Source organism: Apodemus sylvaticus, chromosome 10 (genome assembly GCF_947179515.1).
Source record: "Apodemus sylvaticus chromosome 10, mApoSyl1.1, whole genome shotgun sequence".
Taxonomy (NCBI): domain Eukaryota; kingdom Metazoa; phylum Chordata; class Mammalia; order Rodentia; family Muridae; genus Apodemus; species Apodemus sylvaticus.
Genome location: NC_067481.1, coordinates 5,880,009 through 5,906,195, shown reverse-complemented (window position 1 = coordinate 5,906,195; position 26,187 = coordinate 5,880,009). Strand labels below are relative to the sequence as shown.

The 26,187-nt window shown below is 56.7% G+C and overlaps 1 protein-coding gene across 3 annotated transcripts; it reads right to left on the bottom strand.

Moving 5' to 3' along the window:
* Window positions 1-25,636, bottom strand: Rhbdf2 (rhomboid 5 homolog 2). Of its 3 annotated transcripts, XM_052195104.1 has the most exons (19): window positions 25,527-25,636; window positions 12,033-12,199; window positions 8,949-9,105; window positions 7,806-7,930; window positions 6,936-7,131; window positions 6,654-6,857; window positions 6,016-6,144; window positions 5,693-5,811; window positions 5,417-5,614; window positions 4,079-4,190; window positions 3,774-3,848; window positions 3,495-3,656; window positions 3,186-3,292; window positions 2,990-3,053; window positions 2,804-2,898; window positions 2,529-2,604; window positions 2,298-2,398; window positions 1,961-2,114; window positions 1-1,260 (listed from the first exon to the last, which is right to left on the bottom strand). In XM_052195104.1, exons 3-19 carry the CDS (start codon window positions 9,090-9,092, stop codon window positions 841-843), a joined length of 2,481 nt encoding a protein of 826 aa, XP_052051064.1. In that variant the 5' UTR covers window positions 9,093-9,105; window positions 12,033-12,199; window positions 25,527-25,636; the 3' UTR covers window positions 1-840. The 3 variants fall into 3 exon arrangements, with proteins under 3 accessions (XP_052051064.1, XP_052051065.1, XP_052051066.1); XM_052195105.1 differs by lacking the exon at window positions 12,033-12,199 and having other exon boundaries at window positions 25,527-25,633; XM_052195106.1 differs by lacking the exons at window positions 6,936-7,131; window positions 7,806-7,930; window positions 8,949-9,105; window positions 12,033-12,199; window positions 25,527-25,636 and having other exon boundaries at window positions 6,021-6,144; window positions 6,654-6,751.
* Window positions 25,637-26,187: the final 551 nt, after the last annotated feature.

The following is a 26,187-nucleotide window of genomic DNA, read 5'->3' as shown; positions in this document are numbered from 1 at the left end:
TTTTGATAAAGAATGTCATTTAATAAACTTGAGACGTCATCCATACAAAGTTAGCGTTACTTTACAAAATTAGGGCCATAATATAAATTGGAAAGACAAACAAAACACCAGGCCTGGCTGAGCCCCAAGCCTCCCCTGGGAACTAGCCCTCAAGGAGGCCCAGCCCACAGCCACTCAGGAGTGAGGAGGGGGTGGGGTATCCTGGTATCAGAGCTAACCCGTGCAGCCAAACACACGCGGGAGCAATGGCCACTGGTGGGCGTTGGAGATCGATGGCTCTGCGTCACAAAAGCCCTTAGCATCCTGTATAGCCACCTCTCCTTGCTTGTCATCACCCGGAGACAACAGCCAGAGCCTTCCCCACAACGCTATGCCCAGGAGCTCAGGAACAGGCTCAGGAGTCCATGGACAAATACCGGAAAGGCTTGAAGGACAGGAGGAGAGGAGGAACAGGAAAGGGGAGTTGTAGCAGCATGGTAGGGACCTCAACCCTGGGGACAACTGAGGGAGCAGCTGTGTGTCTGGTGAGGTCACAGTTACAGTCACAGTGGGGAGTCAGCACCCGCAGAGGCCAGAGGCCCATGCCCTGAGAAGAAAAGTTATCCTATAGGGCCAGAGAGGCAGGCAGGGCCTGGGCCCTGAGCCTCAGAGAAACGGGTGTCCAAGATGTCCCCCAGACTTGGGTCAGGAACATTCAGACCTGAAAAAGGGAGGTGTCATGTCCGTGGGGAGCCTGCCTGTCTCATGTGGAGTCAGCCCTGGCTGTGGAGTGAGCTGCTGGGCCCAGAGCCCCACGGGCCTGCAGACACACGGCCCGGGGCAGACTCCATCTTCGCCTCGTTAGTGTAGCACCTGGTCTAGCTCGTACTTCTCACAGAACCGACTGGTGAAGGGAAAGCAGGTGAGGTACTCGATCCAGGGCCAGTTGATGGGGTAGATATACAGCCACAGCACCAGGGAGGCGAACAGCCCGGCGAAGACCAGCAGAGACACCAGGATGAGGGCCCGCTTGCGGTACTTATCGCTGGTACCGAAGGTGATGTAGGGCAGGAAGGCAAAGGCCAGGAGCATGCCGCTGAGGAAACCGAAGATGTGGGCGATGTTGTCTATCCAGGGCAGGAGGCCGCAGATGAACAGGAAGAGCACAATGGCCGACAGGTTGAAGAAGGCCTTCCATGGCCGCTCCAGCAGCTGCCAGCTCTGGAACAGCTCCACGAAGAGGCAGGCGAGGAGGCCAAACTGCGACCCGGCTGGGCCCACCTGGGGTTGGGGAGGAGAGAGGCGGTGGCACCATGTTGACTCTGGGTGCCAGGAGAGGGGGGGTGCAGCTGTGGGGCGCGCCTCCCACTCAGAGGATGCCGCAGGAGCTGCTGGCCTTGCTCTGTCCAACCCTGCGGCAACCTGGCTTGTGCTAAGGCACGAGCCAGCCTGTCCTAGGAGACGACCGGCAGTGGAGTGATCACAGGCCAGAAGGAGCAACAGACTCAAGACCTCTCCTCCTGAGGGTGGAGAGGAGCCACATGCAGGGTTTCATAGAATAAGGATCTCTGGGGACTCAAGAGCACCCCTGTTCCCTCCTGCCATGAATTAAGAGACTAATCAATAGGGCCCGGCTTAGCCGCCCATCTGTAGGTAAGCTTGACACAATAGGGGCTCTGTGCCCTTGTTGCAGATGGACCAGAGCAAGAAGCAGCGGGGTTGATCCTCCCCATAGGCCACAGTGGTCCTCCCCACAGGCCACAGTAGTCCTCCCCACAGGCCACAGTAGTCTTCCCCACAGGCCACAGTAGTCCTCCCCACAGGCCACAGTAGTCTTCCCCACAGGCCACAGTAGTCCTCCCCACAGGCCACAGTAGTCCTCCCCACAGGCCACAGTAGTCCTCCCCATATGCTACAATGCTTTAGAACCAAAAGGAAGGGCTCACCCCACCCTCTCTGCCCTCATCTCCCAAGTGTGTACCTCTGCCCGGTAGGGGAGGAAGATGGCGCTGGCCAGGTTTCCTGTAATGCCACTAAGGATGAAGATGATGGAGATGCGGTGCCAGCCGGCCAGCTTCTCTAGGTCCCTCAGGATGGTCATTTGGAAGACCACAGACACAAGGCAGTGCACTATGCTGGGGTAGAGACATGGGCATCATCAGCCTTCCCTGTGTGCCCGTGGCCACCAGCAGGGCACGCCACAGGTGCAGTCAAGCACTAGCAAGCTGAACCAGCGTGCTGGGCCCAGGAGCCCCTTCTCCAGCATCTAAGAGGGAAGACACAGGCGTCTGGGCATGGGGCAACAAGGCACCTCTTACCCAGCATGCAGGAACAGAGACAGCCAGATCCGGTAGAACTGGTCAGGGACCTCAGGGTTGAGGAAAGGCAGCAGGCCACACACCTTGTCCAAACAGTGCACCTGGGTGGGAGACACGGGGTCATTAGCTCTACCCTGGGAGGCAGGCCGAGTCTGGGGCTTCCAAATGGTGAAGACCCCAGTGGTCCTCAGAAGCCCTCCAGCCTCCACTACGCAGACGGCCCTCGCCTACCTGGGAACAGAGTGTTGCCTCTTCGTGGAAGTAGCCATGCATGAACTCGCAGTACTCCCGAGTGGTGATCTCACAGCTGTGGGCAGGAAGCAGATGGGCGTCAGCGTTCTAAAGAGCAGCTGTCTACGTAGGCTGGAGCCCAGCACCCGGGCATGGCGGGCAGCATGGGGCAATCTCCCTTCTCTCTCACTGACCCTCTGTCCCTGCCTCCCTATCACCCAAGGGCAGAGAACAGAAGAGTTACAGAGCCTGCAGGGCTTGGGGCGCTGGCTCACCTGCCCTTGGTGCCGATGCAGCAGGGGCGGCCTTTGATCTGACAGTCTATGTGCAGCAACCCCGTGTGGTTGCTCTGGGCCTGCTCCGTGCAGATCTAAGAGACAGGGGACCGATGGCAGTGGGCCTCGTGACAGAAAGCCTGCCATCCCCCCCTCATCCCGCAGCATCTCCACGCATCTACTCACCGGCCACTTGGTAATGTCATCAGGCCAGATGTGGGCCCCACTGGAGGCTGGCTCTTCACAGGTCCTGGAAGCAGTGGTCAGATCGGGCAAAATAAAAAGTTGGACCACCCAGCCTGCCACGCCCCTCCCCCAGCATCACAGAAGGCGGCTCCGACAGCTGGGTGCCGCTCTGTCCATAGGAGGCTCTAGGCTGTACCTGGGGTCTTGGTGGCACACAACTGCTGATGGCTGCTTCTGGCTCAGGTCAGACTTGTCGAAGGGCCCGGTATCATTCTGCCACTTCACAAACGTGGCTAAGGTCTCCTAGAGTGTGGACAGGAGGTCAGGGCAGCGTCAGCAGGATGGTGTGGGAGGCAAACCCTCCAGTTCAAGTGCGATTCCCATTTCCCCAGGACTCGGGCACTTCCTAGGAACCGCTGTCCAACTTGCCCAGCCCAGCCTTGGGCATGCCTGTTGTGCAGGGAAAGGAAGGAGGTGGCAGGGGCGGGGCTGGGGCGGGACCCACCGAGCAGTCCTTCTTCAGAGTCTGGATGCAGCCCGAGCGGTCATTCTGGACACAGCAGCCGGAAGTGCGCTCGATGTCACGCTCCCTCAGTACTAGCTGCTCAATTTGCTGGTCCTTCCGGATGCAGGGCGAGAACTTTGCTCCCAGATGGATGAGGTCAATCTGGAGTGGGGGGAGGGGCTGTGAGCCAGCATTCAGAAGGGGCGGGGCACCCCGCAGCCCCCCATCTGCCTAGTGTGGAGTGGCAGGACACAGGGTTCCCAGGCCCCAGGACCTCACCGAGCTGGGGCCAATCCAGAAGTTCTCCTGCTGGATGTATTTCACGCTCTCATACACGCCCCTGTTCTTCAGCACCTATCAAGGAGGGAGTTTGTGGCATTAGAGGAGCCAGAGTCCTGTGTGAGAGGAGAGAGGGACAGAGGGTGGGGCGTCCCCAGAATGGGCCTCCAGGAAAGTCGGGCCACACGAGCCTCAGGCATCCCCAGCTTGGGCCAGGGTGCTGCAGTGGGAGACACTTGGTGCCAACTGTGCCTGAGCCCCTTGGGGGAGCCTGGGGCCCCCCGGGGGGGGGGAGCCCTACTCACCAGCTGGGTGGTGACATGCTGGGCAAAGCCCACGGGCGCGATGCCGTAGGTGCAGATCACCAGCAAGGTGACGATGATGTGAACGAATGTCAACCAGTAGGTGAAGTAGGGCCTGGAGGCAGAGGCTCCGTCAGTCAGCCTGTCAGCCTGGCGAGCTCGCACCCCGCCCCTCAGGCATTCCTGGGCTCTTGGATCACCCCGCTCAGCCTTCCCCACAGAAGGTGCATCCCCGAGTGTCTCTCTCAGTTCAAAACCCACTGAAGTGGCTTCCCACCGCCTACTGCATTGAGAGCACAATCACCCCTGCTGCTCACTGGCGAGCCTTGCGGTGCTCACCTGAAGTTCCTTTCTCCTCTGCTTGCGCTTCCCGGAACAGGCCGCAGCCCCTGAAGCCCCAGGGCTTTGGTGCACACTTCACCTCACCTGGGGGCCTCACACACCTCTGCTCATGGTATCTCACCCTAACAGCGCCCCTCCACCCCAGCCGCCCGCCCGCCCGCCCGCCCACCACGCCTGCCATTTCTTCCTTGGTATAATTTGGAGTCCAATGCCTGTCAGGTCACACTGTCAATCACACTTTGACTATCATTCTTTAATCTCCAGTTTCCCTGAACATCTCTGTGTCCAGCTTCCCCCAGAATCCCTCACTCCAGGCGCCAACTCTCTCTGTTCTCTTTTAACTGTCTGTGGCTTTGAGATAATGTTTCTCTATGGATTATTAGCTAGAACTCACTATTTAGACCAGGCTAGCTTTGAACTCATAGACCTCTGTCTGCCTCTGCCTCCTGAATACTGGAACTAAAAGTATGCGCCAGCATGCCGGCCTTAAAGGACCATCTTAAAAGTATTAGTGTGCACATGTGTGCACGTGCGTGTGTGTGTGTGTGTGTGTGTGTGTGTTCGCGTGCGCACGCACGAGTGTGTGTACTCATAACTCACAGGCATGTGGAGATCAGAGGACAACTTTGTGGAGTCGCTTCTCTCTTTCCTTTTTATGGGTTCTTGGGATCAAACTTATCCCTAGTCTCACTGAGCCATGTTGCCAGCCCCAGGGCACCTGCCCAGGCGCAATGCCCGTCTCTCTAGTTGTGTTTGATTGACGTTTTTTGACTTACTGACTGCTGTCTGGGGTCCTTGTAGAGGACAAGGCAGCAGAGCCACACAAGGCTCCCTGAGCCTCAGTGTGCCCAGGAGCTGTCATTACATGCGGAACCTGCAGGAGGCGCTCTCGGAAGGTTTACTGACCGAGAAGGGGCCATGTTTGGGGTGAAGGGCCCTGAGAGGTTTGGAAGCTCTAGGCACTCGGTCCTCCGCTCAGGCTAGCTCCCAGGGGCTCACCGGTGGCTATCGAAGCTCTCCAGCTGCCGCTGCACGGTGCTGCTGATGCTGCGGCGATAGCTTCGGTTCAGCCAGTTGCCCACGACGCCCAGGCCGTAGTGCCTCTTCTTCCGGTCAAATGCAAAGTGCTTTACTTTGGAGGCAATGCGCTTGCCTCGATGGGTCCCGGGACCGGGGGCTCGGCTGCTGTACTCCTTTCTGGTGGTGACAAAGGCTCTCAGCCTGAGGACCCTGCCGGGGCTCAGCAGGGGCTGGAGAGACCCACCCCGTACTCACAGCGGGATTTGCACACCATCAGGGGAGACCGGGGAGGCAGAGTGGGGTACACCCCGGAAGTAGCTGGCAGAGAGTGGGGGGGACTCAAACACGTCATCGGGCATGGAGCTCATCTCTTCCTGGAGTAGAGGGAAACCAAAGTGTAAGGAGCCATCGTGCCAAGGACCACTGTGGCGCTCCAATCAGGGGCAAGACAAATCTATACAGTCTCTTCGGGGTGGAAGGGAAGCCACATGCTTAGGTCACAGTCAGGGCCAAGGTCACTTCTCCCAGCTCCCGGGCCACCCCAGCCCCTGCCCAGAGAGTGCAAGCCCCATGCTTGCCTTACTAAAAAAGGAGGAGTCGAAGGTGTCGGCCCCGTCCACGGCATCCTCCTCCAGGAAACTCGGGTAGGCAAAGCTGCGCTTGACCACCCGGCACCGCTGCCCGGCTGCATCCAACACGGAGCGCCCCTGGGCGTGGGACAGAAGAATCAAGGAGGACCCAGAACCCCAGCACCGGGTCGGCAAAGGATAAGTGGACGGGCTGAAGGAAGAACTCAGGGCAGGCCAGGATGGGGTCCAGCTGCGGCTGGCCCTCCACGGCTCTTCTTCCAATGATGGGGAGCAGCTTCTCCTTCACAACCTCTTGCCTGCTAACGTGAGCAGCTGGCACCCCGACACTCAGGGCACCAGCATCCCATACTGTCATGCTCAAGTCTGGGGCCCTGCCCCCTCGCTGCAGCCTCTTGCCCCAGCACGCCAGCCCTTCCCGCCAGTCTGATCCTTTATCCCTGTCTCTCCTCCCATAACCTAAAACAGAGGGGCGGGCGCTGAGGGGCTCACAGGGGAACTGGGGCCTGAAGGACATAGGTTCTGGGCTTTAGGGTACGCATGCATTCACTGCTCTGACACAGGGGTAGACGTGGGTGAGTGGAGTGGTGACCATGGGTGGGGTATACATCCTCCAGCGCAGACCTTACCTTGAGGAGGGCCGCGGCCGCCTGAAAGCTCATATGGGCAACAGACATCCTCTTGCGGCGGGGCAGATGGGAGTGGCCAGAGCGGACGCTGGTGAAGGAAGTGAGGGACAGGACCCCTGGGGTGAGAGGTGGGTGGGCTGCGTGAGGCCGGTCCACCTCGTCTGGGTGGCGGAAGGCCCGACCCCGAGCCAGTGGATCCACAATCTGCAAGAGACAGAGGGTGAGCCAAGCTGCCAGGCCCTGGGAGAGCCGCTTACCGCCCGCCTCCTCCAGGGAGCCCACCTTGGGCATCTTGCATGGTTTTGGAGACTCAGTGCCCTGGAAAGATGGCACCTCCTGGCTGGGCAGCTCCAGTTCTCTCTGGCACGAGGCCTTGAGGCGGCCGTAGTGCACGCTGCAGTGGTGCAGGCTGCGACGATGCCAGTTTTGTCGCTTGCCCTCCCAGTCGCCGCTGACGCCAAACCACTGGGCTGTTCCCCTGCAGAACAGACGCATACGGTGTGGGCAGAAACCTGTGCTCGCACCTGTCCTGGTGCACGCGTGTGCACAGGAGAGGTGGGGGGAAGGGACACGTGTTTAAAGGAGGCATGACAATGGTGATATGTGTATGTGTGTGTGTGTGTGTGCTTGCGCGCGTGTGCTGGGAGGGTGATGCGTGGGTTGCAGGTACACGTGTGTACGAGGCACTAGGAGGCCATGATGCAGGAATTTAGGGAAGGTGGTCTGGGGGATGGCGGTGTGTGTGCTGGGAGCGGGGACTTGAGGGTGAAGGTGTGTGCTCCTGTGTGTATACAGGGCAACCACTGTACTATGGGCTGTGCCACAAACCTTTAGGGCCCTAAGGGAATAAATCAGCCTCCCCTGAGTTCCTAGCTACAGCCCAGTGACCAGGCTGAGAGTGAAGTCTACCCCATGAGGGGTGGGACTGGAAGGCTGGAGAGCCCCTCTGCGACATGCTGGGGAACTTCCTGTCAGGCGCACACGCCCAGCCCCAGGGTCCCCTCCTTCCATTTAGGCCATCACTCGAGATTCTGGCATCCCACCTCCACAGGAGTTACTGCTCACTGACTGTCTACACCTCTAGAAAGGGGGCACCCAGGCGCCCAGAGTGTGCAGGCCGCTGGGGTGCCTGGGCAGGGCACGGGTGCTCACTTGCGGATGCTCTGGGACAGGGAGGCCTGGCGGCGGAAGCCAGGGCGCTTCTCCGCGCCCTCCTGCCATCGTCCCCGGGGCTCTTGGAGGCTGACACTCTTCAGGTAGGCTGGGTTCTTGGGCCTCTGTGGGGAGGCAAGGAAGACATGAATGAGCGTCTAGCCCACTCCCCTGCCGGCTGCTTTGGGTTCCCATTCACTCCTTTTTATTGCAGTGTTGAGGACATAACCCAGACCCTTTAACACGCAAGGCCACTTTGACACGCGAGGCCACTTTAACACTAGGCCACTGGCTGCACCCACTCCCTCCACAGGCCCTCATTCTGAACCTAAAATGAATGCTTTCCAGCCAGGTCTGGGGATGCAGTCAGGCTGGCACAGTGCCCAGCGTGCCTAACAGCCTGGGTTCCCGTCCAGCGCCACACACAGCAGATGCAGCGGTGAACACCCGCCACCCAGCACTCAGGAAAGCAGAGCAAGAAGGATCAGCAGTTCAAACTAATTGCTGACAATGGAGAAAGTTCGAGGCTAACCTGGGCTACATGAGACCCTGTCTCGACAAACAAAAAACACAAGTTTTGCACTGTACTCCAGCAAACCCTCCCTACCCATGATCTGCCCGTGAACTGGGATGTCCTGCCTCTTCTCACATGTCTTGGGGCGCTCTCAGGGCAAGCGGGCGGCCCCAACATAGCTCCCCTTTATGTCTCGGGCTGTGTGCAAAGCCCACGCTATCTGGGGCCTGTTTTCAATGAGCTCTTTATAGGACAGGAGTCCCAGATGGATATAAACAATGACCCATCCCCCCAAGAACAAGGCACTGCAGGGGTGTGCTGCTGGCACTGGGGGACCCTATGCCCACTCAGGCCTCCACAGACAGCCCACAACCCCGCAGGGCCAGGGAGGAGAACTGTAAACAGCCAGAGTCCGGGCTTCCCAACAAGGCCTTTTCTCAGGGACAGTGTTCCTTGTCCCTTGGCCACCAGGCAACAGAACTCCCAAGTTCAGAGTTCAAAGCCTTGCCCCCAGCAGTATTTCAGGCGTGCCCTGAAGCTGCAAGAATGTCAGCAGGCTGAGATGGAGGAATGTGTCCAGTTGCTGTGTGGGGAGTCCCCTCTGCGGCCTGTGGCCGGCAGCCCCTCACCTCAGGAAGCATGCTGTCCTGCTCGCTGGGGGCCTGGGTCTCTGGTGGCGGGATGGTGATGGACAGGTTGGGTGGCTTCCGGCTCTGCAGGCGGCTACCGGACACAGACGGGAAGCTGCTGCCGTTCTTGTCAGCTGAGGCCATGGTGGGCACCGTGCTAGAAGAGAGGAAAGCACAGGCATCCAGATGGGCGGCAGGAGCTGAGGGGACGGAGACCTTGGCACCGGGAGGCAGCCTGGCACCAGCACCAACCCGCCCCGTGTGGTCTCAGGCCGAGCTCCACAGAGATGCGGCCAGAGCACACCTGGGCCGGGTGGAGGATATATTTCTGACTTCATTTGCATCGCAGACTAGCCGGGCTGAGGAACAGCTTGACTCCAGCCTTAGTCCCTCTGTGGTCTCTCCGCTTTGGTGAAAACCAAACCACCAAAGGAGCAGAAAGAAGTGGGTGTGGTCAGAGCAAGTCAGTGGCCAGCTGGCGGGGCGCAGACAAAGGGCCCTTCCTTGGTGCTGGGAAGAGGCTCAAGGGACAAGAACAGTCCAGACAACCAGACACGCTACTGCCAATAAGGTGCACTTGACGTCGCTGGGCAGGCGCTAGCTGCTGCGACCAGGGGTCAGCTCTGCAGGGCAGGTGCATTTCCTGGGGAAGCAGGCCTAGAGTTAGGAACCACAGGAAGTGGTGGTTCAGCCTAATTCCCAGAGGGAAGAGAAACCCACTGTGCAGGTCCCCACCCCCAGGCTGCCTAGTGGTATGCATCTACAATCCCAGCTGCTCAGGAGGCTGAGGGAGAGAGGACTGTTTGGGCCCAGGAGATCAAGGCTAGCTTAGCAGCGTAACAGACCTCTGAAGTTAGTAATAGTCTGTGATCCCAGGATTTGGAAGACCAAGGACAAAAGATTGTGAGTTTGAGAATAGTCTGGACTAGCCTGGGCTACATCTGTTAGAACGAAGAGACCAGCCTGGGCTACATCTGTTAGAACGAAGCGAAGGAACGAGAAAGTAATTGAGACTGCCACTAGCCTGGTATTTCTCATTTTCTTCTTTCATTTAAGGGAACGTTTCATCTCAGGTTGGCCTCGAACCTGCCACGTGTCTAAAGGTGCCTTGAATTCCTCATTCTCCTGCCTCTCCCTCCCATGTGCTAGGATCACAGCCATATATGTGGCGCTGGAAATCCAGCACGGGGCTTCAGGCCTGCTAGGCAAGCAATCCCCTCAAATAAGCCATAGCCCAGTCCTGGTGACAATAAAGGTGATTCATGCTCACTGAACAAAAAGACTGAGCTTGGGGTCATCCCTCAGGGCAGCCTCGCTCTGCTGGAAACAGCACGGGTTTTTAAAACAGCCGAGGCTCTCCGGTCTGGTCTGGGCATCTTTCCCTTGAGAACACACAGACTGGTGTCTTTGCCTTAGACAGGAAAGGCATCACTAAATGAAACACACCTAGACTCCATTCAGGTTGTCTTGTCTACTCCTGATCATACTTAAGTACACTGTAGCCGTCCTTTGACACACCAGAAGAGGGCATCAGATCCCATTACAGATGGTTGTGAGACACCGTGCAGCTGCTGGGATTTGAACTCAGGACCTTTGGAAGAGCAGTCAGTGCTCTTAACTGCTGAGCCATCTCCCCAGCCCAGCCCACTCCCTTATGATGTCTTCCAGGCACCTGCTGTCTGTTTCTCTCCCTGCAGCTCTGGCAAGCTCAGGAGTCAATGGTGGGCAAAGTGCAGGTGGGCGGGGCTTGACAGCCACCGCACGGGGCTCTGTCCCCAGCTTGTCTGCAAGTGTGCATATACTGTGTGCATGCCTGGGGACTGTGCATGCACATTAGTGCACAGTAACAACACCTGCTGCCATGGAGGGCAGAAGAGGGTAAGGGACCCCTGGACTGAAGGCATGGAGAGATGGGGAGTTGCCCCGCACCAGTGTGTGCTGGGAATGACACTCAGGTCCCCTGTAGGAACGAGAGCTCTTGACGGCCCAGCTCTCTCTCTCCACCTTCACCCTTCTCCACAGCCAGCCTGCCTGCCCCACCCTTCCATCTGCCACCTATAAGTCACTCCAGTAGACCTTTCTTAGAAGGGAAAATCCTTGTCTTTGTCTGCTCAAGTCTTCCTATTTTCAAGGCCAAAGGCCGAGCTCTTCCAGGTGGCCTCCAGGCCCGTGAGCTCCCCTCCCCCAGCTTTGTCCTGACTGTCCACTCGGGCCCCTCAGTGGGCAGCAGGTGCTCCCAGCTTGACCTGTGATAGTTTTGGCTTGCCTCAGAGAGAGAGAGAGAGAGAGAGAGAGAGAGAGAGAGAGAGCCCAGAACCACTACCACTCAGGCTCCCAACTCGTGTAACAAAGACAACAACATACTCGCTGAGCAAAGGAACCACAAAGCGTCCCTCAAGCACGTCCCCACGCACCGCGCTGGACAGTCCCAGCAATGTGCTCACCAAAGCTAGAAGGTGACAGCCACCAAATGTCTGTTAGCAGAGGACTGGACAGACAGACGGGGCAGATCCATCTGATATCTTCATCCCGACATCCACTCAAGACAAAGGGACCACAGTGCTAACCCAGGCTGTGACCCACACATACAAAGAATACACACATATACATACATATTAAAAAAACAAAAACAGAGGTGCTGGTGCAAGGTTTTAATCCCAGCAGTCAGGAAGTAGACGCAGGTGGATTGCTGTGAGTTCAAGTCTAGCCAGGGTTACATAGCAATGCCCTGTCTGACATAAAAAGAGTAACAAATAGAAGTTGAGACAGGCCAGAGGATAGCGCATGGTCTAACCTGTTCACAGTCCTGGGTTCTATCTCCAGCAGGCGCCCACAGATGCTGGGCCTCTGCCTGCACTGGTCACTCTGACTGCTGGCAGAGAGCACCTTCTGGCTTCAGCCTGGAGGCCACTTCCTCAGAGGGGCCCTCCCCGCCACCTGAGATGCGCCCGCCCGGCCTGCTGCGCTCTCCCCGCCACCTGAGATGCGCCCGCCCGCCGGGCCTGCTGCCTGCCATGCGCTCACCTCTGAGGCTGAGCTCACAGCTCTAAAGCAAACAGATGAGTAGGGGTTGAGCCCACCCACCTGGCCAGCCACTCCCTTCCTTCAGATGTGCGGGGCTGAGCCTGCAGGCGGTGTCTACACCATGCTCTGCTCCTTTCCTCGATCTCTGGGTCTCCTGAGGTCAAGGTGGACAGATGGACTGACAGATGGCTGTGGGTCAGGCAGGGCAGCGGCCCGAGCAGGCCAACCTGTGAGAACAGAAGCGCAGGTGAGGGGTCAGGCCAACCGCCAACTCTTCCCATTTTTTGGACCTTAGTCTCCTCATACACTGGCCATCTCCCACGGGGGGGAGGGGGGGTGGAGGGGCAGGAGACCCTGAGTGCGTGCCTTACAGTGCTGATCCAGGTGGCGGTGACCTTGGAGTGTTAACCTGCCGTCTCTCAGACAAGAGGATGCTCCTCAGCTGACTGGAGCCAGGCATGAAGCTCTGCTCTACTCTGTTCTGTTTGAAATATTACCTTTAAAAAGCACTTTAGCTTTTACAAATAAGGTCTCAGGCGTCTAGGCTGGCCTTGAACCTGCTATGTAGCTGAGACTGGTCTTGTATTTCTGATCTCTCTGCTCTACCTTGTAAGCACTAGGATCACAGGTGTGAGCCGCTATGCCCAGCCCAGTATTACGTCAATAGAAATATTCAATCCACAAGTCCAGGAAGGAATTGTTGCCTTTTAAAAAAAAAAATTAATCTTTCCACTGTGGGCACCAGGGGTCCAATGTAGCTCAAGAAGCTGGCATGGCGTACACTTTTGGAAAGACCGTGTATGGTCTTTCCTGAACGTGTGCCCGTGTACCACACACATTTCTGATGCCCATAGAGGCCTGAAAAGGCGTGGGGTGCCCTGGAGTTGGAGTCACAGATGTTTGTGAGCGGCTGTGTGGGTGCCAGGAACTGGGTCACTCAGCCGTGTCTCCAGCCCCGACGGCAAGCGCTGTCTGTCACCAGCCGACCCGGCATTTCTACCCTGACTTCTGAGGATGGAGAGATGGGTTCAGTCCTAATGGGCTTTCCATATAACACGCAGACCTGAGTCTGATTTCCAGTATCCTCACTCACAATGACGACGACAACAATGATGACGACGACGACGACAACAACAACAACAACAACAACAACAACGGAGCTAGGCATCGTGGATTTGTAATCCCAGCCCTGGGTCAGCAGGGGCAGGAAGAGCTCCACAGGGCTTGCTGGCCAGAGGCCATGTTCCAAGACAATGAGAGACCCAGTCTAAAAACAAGAAAGGTGTATGTGATTCCCGAGAACGAAGCCCAAGGCAGGCTCAGGCTCAAGTGCTGGAGGGCACACACACACACACACACACACACACACACACACACACACACACAGAGAGAGAGAAAGAGAGAGAGAGAGAGGGTTGGGTCTGTGGCTAGGGATGACTTAGTAGACACAGGGCTTGCCCTGGAAGTGTGAAGAATCCCTGTAGACCCAACGACAACAGCACCTGCAACCCCAGCCCGCCTCCAGGGAGACAGAGGACCTTCAGACCCAACCCCCACCCGGGGGGGGGGGGCAAGTAACCTAGTGTACCCACACAGCAGACAACAAAAAGATCCTGTCCCAAATAAGGCAGACAGCGAGGATCAACATTTGAGGCTGTTTCCTGAGCTTCACCGGCCCCATGACGGACACACCCTGCTGACGTGTGTGTGTGTGTGTGTGTGTGTGTGTGTGTGTGTGTGTGTGTGTATGTGTGTGTGTGTCTGTGAACACGTCAAAGAGCACAGGGGCCGAGGCTACAGCTCGCCATATGGTGGATGCCTGCCTCGAATACAGGAGGCCTCGGCTCCAACCTCCAGCGCTACAAAAACACATTTAATTTCCATTAGGCAACATGAAATCAGGGCAGGGCTGAAGCAACAGAGATCCCCTCCTGCCGTTTGTTTTTTTTTCTTAGTTATTTTTTGATGTAGAATCCACACAACAGAACACTAACCATCTGAAAACGAACGCCTTGGTGCCTGTGTTTTAGAAAGCCCTGTGCAGGCGTATATTGTAAACAAGGCATAGGAACACAACGGGTCCTCATGGAGTGAGCTCCAGGAGTGACTGGGAAGCAGTCCAGGGCCTGGGCACAATTAGTGCCACGTGTGCCAGGCCCCGCTCAGCCCTACACACACACACTGTCCCTCAAATCCTTCCAAAAGAGACATCACTATGTCTACTTCTCATTTGTAGGCTCAGAGGAGTTGATTGACTTACTCTAGGTCACATAGCAGGGAAGGGGTGCAGCTAGGATTCAAGTCATCTGACAGTGGGTGGAGGTCTGGCCCCCTCATTTTCTGAACCCCGGGTACCCTGGGGCCGGAAGACTCTTATTGTGAGGCCAAGGGAGTCACCCACACAAGGAGCTATGGATTACCATTCTAGTGACTCCCAAAGCATGATTGGCAGAGGCCTGGGCTGCCCAGAGACACCTAGCATGGGTGAACTTGGAAGAGGAGCTGGTGTGGGCCCAGGTGATCCCATCTGCAGGCCCTTCTGGGCTTTGCACGCCGTATTGAGGCCTGTAAAACTCTCCATACCACAGATCTGGCGCATTAGGTGGGGAGGTGGCGGAGCTGGCCCAGGTCATTACTGTTACTATAAGTGAGAACAAGGGGCTCAGCTTTGGCTCTGTCACGCCCAGAGTCCTGTCCCTCAGCCCTCTGAGATCACAGATGGAAGACACGGGGCCCCGGACTGGCAGACTCTGAGGAGCGCTGCTAGTCACACGAGGACACTGTTTGGGGACAACTCCAGGACAACAGCCTCACCTGGGGCCTCCACACAGAAGCTCCTCAACCCGGCCTGGGCCCAGGGTGCAGGGAGAGGGCATTAGGCGGGCATTACTCTGGGAAACTGGCACCAAGGGAGCGGGGCAGGCAGCAACAGAGAGAGGGGTGGCAAAGGAGGCCACCAGCAGAGACGGGTTCAACTCTCTGCACCCCGGGAACACTGACTGTGGCTCTCCGGCTGGCGGCAATGAGACCCTTCTGGAATGAGGCGCCAAAGGCCCTGCCCAGGAGGCCGCAGGGCAGGCGTGTCCCCGACTCAGCCAGCCAGGCTGTGATGGTTTGAAGGGGAGTGGCCCCGCAGGCTCATGTGTGGAAGAAGCTGGCAATGAACTGTGTGGGAAGGACCAGGAGGTGTGGCCTTGCTGAAGGAGGTGTATTGGTGGCAGTGAGCTTTGAGGTTTCAGTGGCCCACACCACGCCCGGTTTCTTTCTGTCTCTGTCCGCTGCCTTCGGACCAGGGTGTAAGGATTCAGCTACTTCTCTGGCACCACGCCTGCTGCTCCCAAGCTCCCTGCCAGGGTGGTCCTGGTCTCACCCTCTGGCACTGTAAGCACACCCCCAACTCAAGGCTTTCTTTATAAGCTGCGTGGTCATGGTGTCTCTTCACAGCAACAGAACAGTAACAAGACCCTGCACCTCGGCCAGGCTCCCATCTCCTGTCTGAGGCCCTGCAATCTTATGCCAGCCTTGTCGACCTGGCCAACCTCTGAGGCTTCTTTTTCCCCAACATAGTATTTTTATTAATTACTTTGGAATTTCACAAAATGTACCCTTATCCCCCTCACGTCCCATCCCCCCAGGCCACTCTCCTCCCCTTGTGCTCCCCCCAAACCTACCAAGTTCAATCTGTGTTACCCATGTACCCACCGGAACACTGTCACACTCCCTGTGGCCCGCCCCTTAAGAGAACTGAGTCCTTCTCCACCCCCATCCCTGCTAGAAGCCATCAACTGTGAAGAGCCACACTTCAAATCTCATTACTTTTTGTTTGTTTGTTTGAGATAGGCTGTGCTGGAACAATCTCAAATCAATCTCTCTCTCTCTCTCTCTCAGATGGGGAGAGGTTGTCACACCCAGAAGCCTCAATGTCACCCATTGTCAGCTATGAATCTGTGGCCATCAACACCACTGCAGAAGACACTTTTCCTGCCCACAGCAGGGCTCAGGGACATTGGCATGGCCTCTGGCGACAGCAATAATTATAGATATCAATACGGTCTCAAGAGGCAGCATGGACCGCAGACTGTAACGTGGTCTCCTGTGGTAGCAGCACAGACCATGGACCACAGAGGTCTTTCGAGGAGACTTAACTCAGAAAATGAACCACTGTTCATCTCAGGTGTCTTCTTGCTCCTCAGAGTCAGGGTGATCGTGCGGCTGGCAGCGTGTCGGGGGCAGGCCCTGTGCGAGCTTCGGGCTGTCACAGGCCACCGTGCCCTCCGCATCCCACTCCCTGAGAGCAACCTTTGTGTTTCCTGCGTTTCTAAGGAGTGTCACCTCCAGGAAGCCTCTCACCACCCTGCTCTGTCTCACGCTGCATCCCACAGCTCCGTCCCCAGCTCTGTGGACAGCAGGAGTCCCCTACTCTAGTCTCACACCCAGTCACTGCCCACCAAGTCCTAGCTGGATGAGGCTGGTGAGAGCAGGAGTCTGTGCAGCTGGGGACAGTCTGCATAGACGCTGGGCTGAGGTGGCCTCTCAAACTCCGCAGTTGGCTCTGAAGGTCGCTCACCTTGCCTAGTCCCTCTGCGTGGCCGGGATGGAGGTGTCTGGGTGCGGGCTGAGGATGAGGCCTAGTAGCCGAGCTCCCTGGCTAGTCACAAATACCCTTTCCCTTCTGAGGAGTTACCCCCAGAGCCCAAGCCATTCCATCTGGGGACAACCCCCTCCCCCAAATACACCCAGGATCCCTCCCACCGCACCCCCCTAACCAATCTCCACATGGAAAAGGCAGACATGACTTACGGGCACAGGACAGGGAAAGTTAACAATCTCTGGGACAATCTCAGGGTCCTCTAGAAAGTAGTCTGACAGCAGGAGTGGATCAGGGATGGTATAGGGTCACAGCAAGTGCCAGGAAAGTCTCTGCCACCACCTGCTAAGACAGCCCCAAGCTCTGAGTGACAGCCTGTATGCTGCAGCCCTGTGCCTCAGTTTCCCTTTTTTGTCTACTGGCAGTTGGACAAGGTGATGGCTCAGACCTGCTGACCACAGACAGCCTAGATAAGGAAGGTTTTGCTCTGCTACTTTCTCCCAGAACTTCTCCTGACCCCTCTGCCCCAACCTCTGCGGGGGTGGGCCCAAAGTCCAACCCTTCTCAGGACTGGGTGTGTTGGCAGCTGCCTGGCGCAGTAGTGGGAATGATCAGATTAGCTCTAGTCTCCCCCTGTGACCTATGTCCATGAAAGGACACAGAAACTAGACAAAAAAAAAAAATTGCGGGAGCCGCCCTCCCCACCACTTAGCTCCCGCCCCCAGAAGTGCTTGCTCACTGCAAAGGAAATTGTGACATCCTGGGAGCAGCCTTCCTCATGCCCACAGTCATATCCGCCGAGCTCTCCAAGACCCTAGACTCGCTGCCCAGCTGGCCCATGGGTGGGGGTGGAAGGGACCAAAGCTAGGATTATGGCCTCTGCCCCTTGCTCAAGTTGGATCCTGCTCTCACTCCTAGGGAGAAGTCTTTCCCACACGAATCTTTAGTTGGAGCCCAGGGTGGAGGGGTGGGGTAGGGGTCAGGGGGCGGGGTCAGTGTTTCCTCTTCCTTTAGGGTGGTGTCTTGCAAGGGGTGGGGGTGGTGCAGACAGAGGAAGAATGCAGTGCAAGGCTGAGATTCCCCGCAGGTGCCCTTGGTAGATGGCCTCCACCAGGGTCAGCGTGCTCTCCTCTCCTCACCCGCCCAGCAGTGGCCCAGATCAGGCACACAGAAACACAGGCTCAGAGGCTGCCCAGAATGTCCCACGGAATCCGGTTTCCCCACACAGGGTGGGGCCCAGCCACTCCCAACGGAGGCGGGTACAACCTGAGCATGGTAACAAGGCCACCCCAGGGACTGCTCCCCCAACCACACTAGGCAGGAGTCCTCCCTTCCCATGCAGGTGGTATATACCCAGATTCCTCCCATTCTACTCCAGGAGGGAATGGACCTGTACCCAGAGGTCTGACCTGAGGCCCTTCCTGGTACCGATGCACCCCCCACTAATCCTGGAGACCCAGCGTTCTCACTGATTCCCTACACTCATAAGCTCTGCAGACTTGAGAACACAGGACATTAAGGTGGCCTGACAGCTGTATTCCCAAACAAGCCTGATGTAATAGCCAAGGTGGCCAGAAATGGGGACAGAGGGAGCGGTTAATGGACGAGAAGTGGGTAGCCCTCTCCCCTCCCGGGAAAAGGGAAGGCCACTGTTCACAACTAGATATGGCCAAAGGGGAGCGTCACAAGTCACCTACACGGAGGACTTCATAAAGTATACCTGCCCCAGAAGCCTCACTCAGCTCTGGGTCGCAGGCAAGTCCTGGGGCATGCAGAGAGCCGCAGAGGAGAAGGGGTGGGGGAGGGGTGGCAGACAGACCACATGCCAGGTACTTGCTGAGTCATAGGATGATGACAGTGTGGGCTGGGGGCAAGCAAGCGACTTCTCTCCCCAGTGTCCCTGCCACAGAAACCAAAACTGCATCTTCCTCCTGTGGCCCTGCTGGGAACCTCTGAGTTTTTAGAAAGCTGCAGAGAGGAAGTAGAACCTTCAACTGCTGCAATCCTGCTAAGAAAGAAAAAAAAAGGCTTCTGTTGCTGACCTCCAGAAGCTCGCCAGCCCTGGTGGCGGTCGAAGGCAAGCCCATATAAGACAGACTGCTGGCTAAGAAGTCTCCAAATTGGTGCTACATGGCCGATGACTCTGCTGAACATCCCCTGACCCTGAGAAGAGGCAGGAATGATGGAGCCAAAGACAGAGAGGTGAAGAGGTCAGGTCTGGGGACAGGACCCGGAAAGGGTCACAGAGTGTAGAACTGGGGGGAGGGGGCGTCCCGTTGGGAGGCTGCAAGGACCACAGGGAAAGGACAGAGGGCTCTGTGCCCCTTCCTGCTATGCTTTTCCCCAGAGGTATGGGCCAGCAGGTGGTGGCACAAAGTTAGGCACAGGCCTGGTGGCCACAAGAAAACAAAACTGACTTGTGGGTTCACACGCTGCACAGACCTCACAAGCAACAGGCCTCCCCCACAAAGCCCTCCCTCCCTTCTCCCCTCTTCTTCCCAGGCCTTGTGCCAAACTCATTTCACAAGACCTGCAGGAGCAGGCTCAAGGACTTGGCAACCTGCTGGCTTCTTTGGGGGGCGGGGGTATCCCACATTAAGACTCCAAGCTCTGGACTCCCTCTGACCCAATTTGGGCATCATAACCCACCACAGACACGGGATGTGGGTACCAGGCTCCAGGGAGCTATATGTGGGCGTGGCACCCTGCTCTTAGAGAGGGCCAGCCCTATGTCTCCCTCTGCACCATCTATCTGGGCTTTCTCTGGACAACAAGCCAGCCAGGCCAGCAGAGGGGTGAATGCCTTCCTCCTCTCTCTGCTGGGGACTCTTGTCCTAGGAGCAGCTGAGGTAGGGCAGATGCTGTATCCCTAGAGCTCAAGATACAACAATCAGGCACGGGTGTAGCTCAGAGGTAGAAAGCTGGCTTGGTATACACAAGGCTTTGGATTCCATATAGCAACACCACACACACACACACACACACACACACACACACACACACAATGCTAACATACTGGAAAATGGGTATGCAGCTAGGAGCCCCAGCTCAGAGCTTGAGCCTCTGGAAACTTGATGACTCTAGAAGCTGCTGGCAGCTCTGAGCAGGACTCAGACTGAGCCCTCACACACACCGCAGGCAAGCTGCAACAGGTCATGCGGCAAGGCTGCAGGCTAGGGTGCTGACCACAGCTTCAGGGGACAGTACAGAGACAGCAAACGGGTAGCTGGGTTCCAGGCTGCTTGTTAGCCATCTGGTCTCCTGAGAAGACTTCATATTCTGCTCCACTCCTGCTGCCCCTCCCTGAGGGTCAAGACAGACACCAGGACAGACACTCCCCACAGAGGGAGAGCTCAACACCGGGCACCACATCAGCATGAGCCTGCGTCAGTATGGAAGAGCTGCCTGTCAGGAGAACACTGGCTACTAGCAACTGGGGTTTCATCAGTCTTCAAAACCAGAAGAGTACAGGCCCAGTGGTCGGGGCAGGATGCGGAGCAGCCTGGGGGGGGGATGGAGGTTGAGTAAAGTGGTACATTTTACTTCTCTGGGGTTCCCTGACACCAAGATGTGACACACCACACAGCTGGGGTTTTGTCTGATACCGGCAAACCAATCGCCCACCCAATTTCCATCCGCCATCTTGAAGTGTGGCTACAGAGAAAGGAACTTCCTGACTAGGAGAAGCAGGGTCATGGGCCCAGCTCTACTGTGGGATTTTAAGCTACTTAACACCTCTAACTCAACATGTTGTGTATGTGGGCTTTCGAGACCTGGGTGTCTCTGTCACCAATAACCAGGGATCACCTATCATACCGCATGCTCCACTGAGGGACAAAGTCTCACCCTTCCCTACAGAGTCCTTGCACAGTGTGGGTCCTTCAGCCAGAAACAGGCGGTGCCCAGGCCAGGTATGAGTATTCAAAAGCACCAAAGGATTGCAAGTTGCCCTGTGATGTTTTCCTCAACATACTCAGGACAGGGAGCTTGGCATCCTGCCCAGATCTCCTTCTGCAGGGTAGATGCCCCTCAGCAGGAAGGGAACATGCCAGCCAAACACTTTTCGCCTTGTAAACCGTCATTAAGAAGCTAATAAACTTGATTTCCCAGAACTCTGCCCTGGGGCACCCTACTTCCCCAGGAAGAGGCTGGTCCCAGTCACAGTGGGTGCCAAGGGGCTAGGGCACTTGGACACAGCACCATCCAAGCTGTGTCCATAGCAGGTGAACCTTCAATGCTACCTGCTGGCACTTTGGGACAGTGTAGGACTCTCATGGCATGCTGGGAGCCAGAGTCAGGGCTCATGTGTGGTCTGGTTACTCTGTCATGGTTTCCCCTGCGAGATGGGGTGACGGTCACTACACGGATGGCAGGCAGGCCCTGCATATATAAGGCCTGGTGCACCAGTAGCTAACTAATGGCTTTTCTCCCCTTGGCTGAGTGTTTGCTACCATAACCCACCTATTCAGCCTGTGAGCCAAGATCCACGAGACAGGATTCTGCCTGACAGGTGGGTTTATAAATCACTGTGCTGCCTCCCCTAGTGAGGAAGTGTTGGGGCTGTAGCCTGCTCGGGTCCTGAGTTTTTTTATATTTTAAAGACTCGTCTTTATTATTATTATTTTTCTTTGTGTGTACAGGGGGCTTTTTACCGCATGTGTTTCTATACCCCACATATGCGCAGTGCCCAGGGATGCCAGGAGAGAGTGCTGGGTACCCTGGAAGCAGAATTACAGATGGCTGCAAGCCAGCACGTGGATGCTGGGAATTGTATCCAAGTCAAGCAGCTAGTGCTCTTAGCCACTGAGCCAGCTCTCCACTAGTTCTTAACCCTACCCTTCTTGAAAGAGTAAAAGCCAAGTGGCAAAGGGTGTGTCTGGAATGGCAGCTAGCTGTGTAGTCTGGGTGCAAATGCCTTTGGCTCCGGAAAGCCCTCCTCCAGCATCCGCGACAAGACAAGCGGCAACACCTACTGCCGGTGTTGCCGCTTGTCTTGTCTCAGCTATCAAAGCGCTTTCACAAGCTCCTCTCACCAACAGAGGCAGGGCGGAGGCCACTGTCATTAGGCAGCCTGACTGATAACGTCCCTAAGGGCCCCGCTGAGCCTTCAGTTTTCAGTCCTGTGTCTATCCAGAATACCACAACAGATTCTGCACCCTTCAGGGACCTGTGTGGAGAAGAAAAAGGTATTCTGTGCCAGGGACCAGGGGCAGGTAGCTCCTCTACAGCACTATGATGCTGTGGACAAGGGTTCAGTGACTACCAACTGAGGCAGAGGAGCTTTGTAACACCCTCACTTCCAGCCCCAAGGGGTTCTCTACCCCAGACACAGCTCCTTGTAGAGTTCAGATCACCCAGAGGTGCTTTCTGTTCTGATATCCCAGCAGCCCACAAGGCAGAGTTTCTCCCATGAGCCAAGCCTGTGCCATGCACAGCAGCCTTGCTGTAATGATGGCTCACTTCAGGGTCCCCACCAGTCACACCCCAGGCTGAACATGTCCCCAGGCCATTATTAGAATGTTCACCTCTTAATCCTTCACTGTATAGCCGGAGAAACGGAGGTGACTCCCACCTGTCCTACAGACTTGATTCTGCTGGCCCCAGGATCTTGCCTCCTGGGTCTTGAGCTTGGAATCACCTGCCCTTCTGGCCAACCATGATGAAAATCATCCCAAACCCCGCCAGAACTCACTTGGCTCAAACCACTAAGCAGAGAGCCAGGACAGTGTTACTGATGCGCCTTCCAGCAGCTGTTGAAGCCCAAATGCTTACATCTGGGTCTCTGAATAAATCTGATGAAGGGAGGATGGTACCCAGCGACTCTCCCTGAAGATGTAAAACTCTTTCTTTATGCTGGCCTGCTGCCTGCAGAGGCCAAGGATACTTTGGGGCAATCCCGGAAAAGCCTCCATTCCTCCCAACGACGGGCAGGCGTGGCTGGCTCCTCTTGAGAGGCTGCCTGTGTGCCAAGAGCTGCCCTGCCTGGCAGTGTCCCTGTCCCAGGGCTGTGCTGGCTGCTGAGGTCAGCCAGCACTCCTCCCCCAGCCTGTCTGAGCTGTATAGGAAACTAGGAGCTGCTCCCGACAGATGGTGAGGTCACTTTGGAAATCCCCTCAAGCAATGGGGCAATACCTAGGCAGGATCCCTTGAGTTCCAAGGAACACGCCGGATTGGGGCGGGGTATGAGCTGCTTGGAGAACACACAGCTCCCATCTGCTGTGTGGAGGAGACCCAGGCCCAGAAGACAGCATCAAGTTACCCAAGAGCACAAACATGACCACTTGCCGGCCGGCCCCTTCATCTGGAGCCCTCTCGCTGTCATCTGGAGTCTGTCTGGGACGACACAGTTTATACAAGTAATGGGGCTAGAGAGATGGCTCAGCAGTTAATAGCACTGGGTGCTCCTCTAGTGGACCCGTTCCTAGCATTTCCAGGGCAGCTGGTAACCATCTATAACTCCAGTCCCGGGGACCCAGTACCTTCTTCTCACTTCAGCAGGCATCAAGCACACACACACACACACATACACGCTGCACAGACACACAATCAAGGAGGTCTCAATCCAGAGTTCACAATCCAGAACGAGAGAAATATATCAGTGAGCCCAGAGTAGGCCTGAGACCCCAGTGGTCCCCTCCTCCAGTCTGCGGTGATTTATCCCTGCTCCTTCGTAAGTCTAGTCCCCGGGACAGCAGAGCTGTATAGAAGGGGTGGGGGTGGGGTGGGGGTGAGGATGGGGGTGGGGTGGGGTGAGGATGGGGATGGGTGCTGACCAGAATGAGCAGGTGAAGCTAGTTAGAGTCACAGGTTTGGGGTAGGTAGCTTTGAGGAGGTCTGGGTGTCTTAACTTTAGCCTTCAGAGGCATATACAGTAGTGGTAACTGCTACAGTGTATACCCAGTTGAAAAGGTCTGGTCTTAGGTTGGTTTTTGAGACAGGGTCTCATATAGCTCAGACTGGCCTCAAATTTACTCTGCTACTGAGGGTGACAAACTCCTGACTCTCCTGCCACTACCTGCCAATGCTGGAATTTCAAAGCACATACCACCAAGTCTGGCTGCCCATCAGGGCTTTATGGTTAAAAAGACCAAAATCAATCAACCAAATCAATCAGTCATCAGACACCCCACTCCACCCTACTCCCACCACCCCCTTCTCACCCCACCAGGGCTCCCAAGCAAGAAGTCCAAAACTAGACAGGACAAGTGGAGAAGGAGATGTTAGTTGCCACAAGAGACAGGATTCTGGCCCTGACCTACCCAGCCAGCAACACCCCACCTCTATTCCCAGAAAGCCCAGGAGCCCAACTCAGCGGTTTTGGGGCCCTGTGGGTGGCAAGCGCTTTACCAGCCTTGATCCCTCACTGTCACTCAGCAAATGCTGCAGGAGGGCCTGAGCTCACCCTGACCAGGATTCCCACCACCACCAGGGCAACCCATCCTGTTGGAAGGAAAGACAGCGAATCAGAAGGTCCGTTATTCCTTGGATGTTACTTTCCTGGTGTCAATAACTAGGGGAGTTAGTCCTGTGTTCAGAAGGAAAATTCCAGTTGGTCACACGACATTCCCCCATCCAGGAGGCCTCGGCCTGTCCAGCTTCGGGAAACTCCATGGGAACGGAGCTTGGTCCTGCCCTTCTCCATCCCCCAGACTCTGGCTCATCCTAGGTTTACCCTGTGTCCGAAGCTATCCTGGGTAAAGTACTACAGACCTGTGCGTTGAGGGGCCACTGTTCCCAGCTTCTCCTCCCCAGGGCCAGTGACCAGCCGGCAAAAGATAGATTTGTGGCACCAACATCGGACACTTGGCAGGGCAAAACCTGCCCACATACCTCTTTATCTCCCATCTCATTAAGATTCATTCTGGTTCTTCCCACAGCCCCTGGAGAAACTGAGGTAGGGAGAGAAATTCACAAGAAGTACTCTAGTAGGCTGGGGTGTGTGTGTCATAGGATGGTTTCTTAATGTTGACTTTTTTGGGGGGGCCCAATTCTGTACTGTGGAGCAGACCTGTGACAGCCAAGTGTCTACAGGCCAAATATCCTTAGCAGTCAAAAAGCACCCCTAAACTGAGAACTACTGCTTGAAACCAAGTTTCTTTTTCTTCTCCCTGACCACAATCACAGCAGCACATCACAGATGCTGGGGACAGTATTTCACCAGCAGACGTCACACACACACTGGAACCCCCAATCTAGCTGGTTGAGAAACAGCAACGCTCCACCTACGGGGCAATTCCTCAGGTGCACCTCACCTTCGCTCTCTTCGTCCCAGCCCTACAGACTCCGGGCTGTTTCCTGGAACTGGATCAAGGCTAGGACCTGGGTTCCCTTCTGCCCTGGGGTTGCAGTAGAGACCTGGACCCTACAGATCTTCCGCTCCCTAACCTTCAACCCGATGCAGAAACATCAGCTGGGGGCACACCTCTCCAAACCCCTCGGTCCTTAACCCAGGACTCCTCCTGAGTACACTTTCGGAGCCGCGGACTACTCTGGCGGCGTGAGCCTCTCCCATCCCCCACCCCCGCACCTGTTACTACCACGGCGGCGAAGCTCCACGCAAAAAATGCTGCCCGGGAGCTTGGAAGTTCACCCGGGAGACAGGGGAGTAGAGTCTTAAGGTCTAAAAGGGATTTCTGGTTGGAAGGCGGAGCCGCATGTTCCAACCCTGGGCAGTGCCCTCTCTTCCTCCCCGAGCTTTTAAACTTCTGAGCAAACCACGCGCTCAGACAACTGGTGACTGTGCCCCGAGGAAACACTTAGGCGTCCTGGTCCCAGCGAAGGCCCAGGATCTGCGGGAGGGATCCAGCGGTCGCGAGGGCACAGAGTCCAGCTTCGGCCTCCAGGGCGCTCCGCGGGGCGCGCAGCCACCGACCCTCCTCGCGGACGTCCGGGGCAGCCTCGTGACTCCCTAGACACCCGCGGCCTAGCGGACCTGAGTTCCGCCGCGCCCAACTCCCCGCGCTCACCTCTCGGAGGCCCCACGTCCCGGGAAGCCGCTGCGAGCGGAGTGGGCAGCAGCGGGGCGGCAGCTACGAGACTGGGCTCCAGCGCTCCGCCTCTTCCCTACCTGCGCGAGGGCGCGGGGGAGGGGCCTGGGAGTGGGCGGGGTCTCATAAGGCGGGGTTTCTTGTGGGGGCGGTGCTTATGGGGGCGTGGTCGGCCCGCGGCTTCTGCCTGGGCTTGTGTCTCCTGCTGCTCCACTTAAGACCACATTTAAACACTTGCCTAGCATACAGATCCTAGGTTCGATCTCCAGCAACACGCGCGCGCGCGGACACACCCCCATAACAACCGAGCCCAAAACACTCAATTTCCCCTTGTTTTTCTCTTGTGACCTCAGGCTCCTTTGACTCCAGGAGCCTCGACTTGGCTTGCATCTTTTCCAGCTGCCCCAATTGCTACAGTTCCATCCTCTAGGGGAGCCTTGGTCTTCTCTCGCCGCTGTCTCTTCCTCCATTAGAATGACTTCTCCTCAGCCTGGCATCCCTTCTAGGCCAGACCGGGGCCGTGCTGGAAGTTGGGTCGTGTCCCCACCCCGGGACTAAACACAGAGCAGTTGGAAAGGGGACCGAGGTGTGCAGAGGGCTAGTGTGCTTGGTGTCCCAGACTGGCAGCTAGTTCTTAGGA